The following is a 6,000-nucleotide window of genomic DNA, read 5'->3' on the forward strand; positions in this document are numbered from 1 at the left end:
ATGCCTGTGCTCTCTTCCAGTGTTTTCTGATTTCTCTCATGGGACAGGAGGCCTGTACTGGCTCAGAATACACCAGTATCCTGTCTGGCGGGAAGTGAGTTCTTTGGGAAAGACTATAAGAAATAAAGAAAATGAGCTTGCAGAGACGCATATTCTCAATTTTCTGTAATCACCTATTAAGTAGGGGTGTCTTGAGCCAGGTATTGTATCTAGATCATCAGTGGAATGATCCTCTGTAACACTATCCTAATTCTTTTTTAATCTTTCTTGATGCTTTGTGGCATTGGGTTCCACAATTACTGTAATTCTGTTTCATGATAATTTCCTTGGGTTTTCTGGGATGCAGTGAGTATCTGTGTCTTACTGATTCTTTCTGTACCATTTATGTAGGCCAGTACCATATCATACTGGTTATCTTTCTTCCAGGCTGAAGAATCCTAGTTCTTCTTTGTGAGAATCATTCTGCTACCCACTCTGGACCCTTTTTATTTCATCCTTGCCATTTTTAAGTAGAGAAGTAGAACGGGGCTGCATGCAGTATTGCAGGTGCAGGTATATGATGAGTTTATGCAGTGGCAGAAGGTGCTGTGTACCTTCTCCCATCTTTTCCGATATTTAATCCTCCAAAGTGAAATGGTATTGTTGAGAAGTGTGCCGGTGTTTTCAGAAAGCTCCCCCTAATGACTGCAGAACCATAATCTTATTTTAAGGATGCTGCATTTTATATGCAATTGGGATTATATTACTTTTACTGATCTTAAGTATCATCCAGTAGTGTACAAATAAACTTGCTAGGTCAGCACGAGGTTCTGGCTAGTCTGATATTGTGTCTGATGTGAGCCACTGGGAATGCCAAGAAAAAAACATACAAGAAGAAAAGCATAAAGTGATTCCTCCCAGAATACTACAGGCTGCAACAATCTGCGGTTTGGTGCTTTCTGAGCCAGAAGTCTTCAATTTTGGAATTGTTTCTTTCTTTCTTGAATCTGTTCACATTTGCAGTAAATTTCACCTTCCACACCACTGCCCGGTTAACTCTGTAAAATCCTAGTACCCTTTTTTTGTAGTTGAGTTTCATTTGACTGCCCTGATATACAGCTTGGTATCGTCAGCAGGTTTTCTCAATACAGTGTTCATCACTTCTACTCTTTCTTGTTAGCTACCAAATACTGACCCTAATACAGACAGCCGCTCTATGATGTGATAGCAGGTCATATCTTCCTATGCTTTTCCTGTGTTTAAACTACTTACCCACTGAAGGACATGCTGCCTTATCCCTTGGCAGCTTGTTTTCAGTAAGAGCTTTGGCTGAGGAACAATCAAAACATTTTTAAAAGTTGTGTGGTGTGTTGAGATCACTTGACTTGCATGTTTGCTTGCTCCTTTGGTAAATTCTAGTCTAAGAGGGTCTAAAAGGAATGACTTCCCTCTAAGCCATATTTCCTCCCCCAGCCCCCCAGTCTGGATTTTGATCTGCATGTGCCCATGCTTTTCTTTTGTACCCGTTTGCCTTGTTTGGAAGTCAGTCATCTGTTTACCAATCCCACTACCCTTTCAAGGTGTGAGATCAGTCACACACATTTATTTGTTTCTAAGACCTTTTCAAACCGCGGGTTAATGCTGGGGTTAATAGTTCAGGAAACATTCTGAACCGTAACGACTACTCGCACTTGGGTACTGTGACGAGGGGGACGTTGCATCTTGGAGTCTGGCTCTAGAGCAGAGGGTGGGCCACTGGGTACAGCTCAGCAGACTTTGCACCTTTGATCTGATGTATCTTCATAGATTTCTGTATTTGAGGTCCTGTGCTATGTTCAGAGATTTTAGAGAGGCTTCCCAGGAGGCAGTTTGCACTCGAAGGGAAAAATCTGTGGTTTTGTGGAACTTCTTACACAAGTATCTCACAGCAGTTGCTCCAGCCAAATTATGGCAAAGGGCAGATGTTCCAGGCGTATGTCAGAGCACGTCAGATAAGCTCTACCAGCTCCTTTCAGGAGAGTGAGGAGCCACCGTAACAGCAGTGTGCTTTAGGTACAGAACACATCCTAAAAGACCAAGTTAACTGAGAGTCTGCCCTGCCAGAGGATCTTTCCTGGAAAGTTCTTTCAGCAAGGAGCCCAAGTCACAGTCTTAAATTTACAGAAAGGACTTTGTCGTGTGACTTCAGCATTAAGCAGGGCCAGAATGCTCACGTCTCTCATTGGCTGTGGCATTACCATACTGGTGGTCACACTGCTCTTCAGTGCATGCTGCTCTACTGAAACCAGTGAAATGGTTTGGAGCACTGGCTGACACCTGGGTCCTTTCAGTATACTTGATTTTTTTCCTAAGGCTTGGCACTTTCAATAATTTTCAGTGAATCGTGGGTATTAGGGACAAGTATCTTCCCACGTATGTGACTTCCTTCCCAGAAGCCACAGTAGTCGCTACCTGAGCTACAGATCACCTAAAAGTCCTGGCCGTGGGATTACTGTAAATCACCAAGACTTTAGCGGTGTCTCAAATTCGGCACCCTTACGTCAGAATTAACTGGATCAGCTATATACTTAACACTGGCTCTTAAAAACTTAACTTCTCTTGTCTACACAGTTCCCCAGGAGCAGGACGGGCAGCCAGAGGAAGAGGACATGTTAGTAACGCGTGATTCATCAACACCGACTTCATCAGCACTTGAAGAAATGGCCCTGTACAGCAGCAAACGCAAACTCCGACACAGCCGGCGCAGTTTGGAGGCTGCTGTCCCTACGTAGAAGATCTGAAGCACCTGGGCGATGGAATAGCCCAGCACAGGCTTTTTGAGCTTCCTGTGCTCCGGGGATAGCACTGGACTGCCCACACTGCTGCCTCCTGGACTCTGGATGGGAACTGAGCACCCCGGGGAGCATTGTGGTCAACTAACTTCCTTCAAGGCTGTGAACCGCCCTCTTTTCTCACCCAATAATGCACTGGGGCATGTCCTAAACAAGATGGGACAATACTAGACTTACTGATGGCAAATTGAGAGGAGGTGTGGGTAGGACAGTGGGCAGCTGCAGCTTGTTAGCCTGTAAATATTGTGTGTGGGGGAAGGGTAGGACAGGGAGAACATATGAGTGTGAGAGTGTGTTGGGCTCCAGCTGTTATTTCCTCAACTTGGATTTTTTAGTGGTTAATGTGGGAGCTTCTACTCTGGTATGAATTAGAAGGAAGGTCCAGCCTGCCTTTGCTCCTATTTAATTTCCATTCTTTTGCCAAAAAGCATCTCCTTCCACCTCCCACACCATGTCACCTCACTTTCTTTTGGGAGTATGTGGAAATGGGTAGCTTGGAGGCAAAACAAAGCAAAACAAAACAAAACAAAAAAAAATTTCAGCGAAGTGCCTCCCTCTGACACTGACACCTGTGTGCTCAAGCAAAGACGACTGGATAAGCAGGAGCCTGTGCCAGCTCTGTGCCACTTGCCTCTGTGAGCGCAGCAATCTATCCCACGTAGCAAACTGCTCCTGCCAGTATTTAGTGCTGTTCTGGGGGACAGGTACCTACCCGGATTTACACGTAACTGCGTGGATCCCTCGCACGCGGTGTGACCCACTCTGCAAGCACACTGCACGGAGTGTCAGAGGAGGCCAGGTATCTGTCTTCTGTCAGCACCACGGCTGAATTGGTGAACCAGGGCAGAAACAAGAAAGGAGCCGAACAGCTGTAGCAAGAGTCTAGCAGTGTGCATGTGTGACAGCAGTAGAGAGCAGAATAGTTGGGGATTAGGATATGGTGGCAGAGATAGGAGGTGTAAACAGCAGATAAGATAGTGGGTTAGGATTCAGGAAAGGGGCAAGGGTAGGAAGTGGCGATGCTGGGGTCAGGTTAGGAGTCATAGGGTCTTACAGGTAGGAGGATACTAGCGGGTGAGTCCACTGTGTTGCCCGCTAGCTGTGAAATGAAATGTGACGTTACGGGGGTGCGCAGTGTGGGGCTTTCAAGGAGCGCCGGCCAGGCAGGGAGCACAATGAAGTAGGGTGGGTCTGGCCTATACCTTGCAATAACTACGCAATTCTACTCTTTGCCAACTTGTTGGCTTCAGACCCCTTTCCATGTAGAACAGGGAAGATACATGCTTGCCCATGCAAGAGGAGAAAAAGAAAATGAAAAAGGAGCAGGGGTGTGATTCCTGGTGTCCATGAGTGGAACAAGGGCTGTGAACAGATTCTGTATCAAGTGAGCTCTGCAGATGTGGAGGAGACAGATGCTGCTTATCGCTCTGAAATCAGTCTCTGCTGCCCACTACTGAAGTAAAACATCCCTTTTCTTCTTTTTTTTCTGTTCTTTCTTTTCTTTCTTTCTTTTTTTTTTTTTTTTTAATGCCTCTAGTAAGGAGAAAGGCATCTGAGCTTGGCAGTAATCTGATCTGTCTACCCTGATAACATTGGTGCTCTCTGCTGAACCCCTCCAGCAGTAAGACCAGAGTTGGACCTTAAGCCTTTCAGTGACTCAAAGTGGCTTGGGAGTGACAGGCACTTCTGCTTGTATATTTGCTGAATGAAAGAACTGGATGCAGTTTCTTTTAGTTGAGAATCTCCCTTCATGCCAAAATCCAGTGGATCATTTTAACTGACTTCATATGTTTTAATTTTACAGAGCTTTGAAGGGGGAACTCTGATAATCTCAAACTGCAGCTAAGGCTGCTTCCATCATCAGCAATTTGAGCTTTTCCTTTTTAAATCTGATTTTAGCATTTGCTTTTTAACAACAGCAATTTTGGAAACAATCCTGGATTGGTTTTGGTGACTAACTTGTGATTCTTTTTTTCTTTCCCTTTGTGGTACCTGGTGCCAGGCTCTGGGTTCTCTCCCATTCTCTTCTGAGAGACTCTGAGGGAAAATTAGCGCATCAAGACTGTAACTAGTGAAATTTGTACAACCAAAGAAATCTATTTTGTGGTTCAAGGATAATAAAGTTTACTTTACATTTTAGAACCTTTAGTTGATGTGGTTTAGCCCTGTGTGAAGCCTGCAATTTCTGTATCAGCACTTTGGTTCCTCTGACATACAGTCACCCTGTAATGTAGGAGGCATACTAGTGATTTTCCTGCTTTTGTGTGCAGAAATCCCTGATCACCTAAATCACTGACAGCTGCAGGAACATCAAGATGAGCACATGCTACTCTTGTAAATTTGGTAGAGAGCTGGCATCTGTGCTGAACAGGGAGGAAGAGAACCTAAACCAGCAGCTGTTAGCTTCATCTCTATGTAGGTTGGAAGGGACTCCTTATTTTGGAAGTGGCAGATTCTCTCTTGGGATGGGGAGGGAGAGGAGGAGAGGTTTCTGTTCCAGAGAAGCTATAATAGTGGGGAAAGGAAACAGGGGCAAACAAGTGAGATGATATCTGTGGGATACGTGCTTTAGTTATCACACTCATCACTGACACCTATTTAAAAAACAGTGCCCAGCTTAATGGCATACAGGGGAGGGAGGTAAAGTCAAGGATGAGGAAAAAAAACCTACAAGGTGCTGTCCGGTGTTACAAGCTTTAAGACCGTACTGATGTTAACTACAGAGACACTCTGAATTCCGTCCGTACCAGGGGCCGATTGGGCACGAAATGTACCTCCACGCTGTTGGTGCCGGTGCGCTCCGTGCCCGAGCCTGCCAGTAAAGGCTGCCCGATGTGATGCTACTGACTGTGGCAGTGAGGACTGGTCCCTTCTGCTACTGCTGAGCTCTGTGGTGCCTGCTGCCTCATGGGTGTGGGCGAGTTGATGGAGTGCCAGCCCTAAGGCTTTGGCTCCAGTTTGACCAGTTGCCAGGGGTGCATGGGGGAGTGTGTCTGTGTGTGTGAAGGAACACCTGGACGCAGGCAGTAGGTGGCTGGCACAGGAGTAGCCTGGAAGCAATGCAGAGCCTGGGCCCTGCTCATCAGCCGATATAATACAGAACACAGGGATAGGAGCAAGAGCTTAAGCCTCTTGGCTTTCTTCACTTGGCTCTGCTTAAAGAAAAATAAACACTAGTTTGTTTACATGA

The 6,000-nt window shown here is 45.7% G+C and overlaps 1 protein-coding gene across 27 annotated transcripts in view; it reads left to right on the top strand.

Moving 5' to 3' along the window:
* The window catches only part of SCRIB (scribble planar cell polarity protein), a 116,560-nt gene extending 111,588 nt beyond the window's left edge, over window positions 1-4,972 (top strand). For all 27 annotated transcript variants that reach the window (XM_037378796.1, XM_037378767.1, XM_037378768.1 and 24 more), the window contains one exon: window positions 2,590-4,972. In XM_037378796.1, the coding sequence (XP_037234693.1) occupies window positions 2,590-2,750 (161 nt within the window). In that variant the 3' untranslated portion in view covers window positions 2,751-4,972. The remainder of the gene's footprint in view (window positions 1-2,589) is intronic.
* Window positions 4,973-6,000: the final 1,028 nt, after the last annotated feature.

Source organism: Falco rusticolus, chromosome 3 (genome assembly GCF_015220075.1).
Source record: "Falco rusticolus isolate bFalRus1 chromosome 3, bFalRus1.pri, whole genome shotgun sequence".
In the NCBI taxonomy this organism is placed as follows: Eukaryota; Metazoa; Chordata; class Aves; order Falconiformes; family Falconidae; genus Falco; species Falco rusticolus.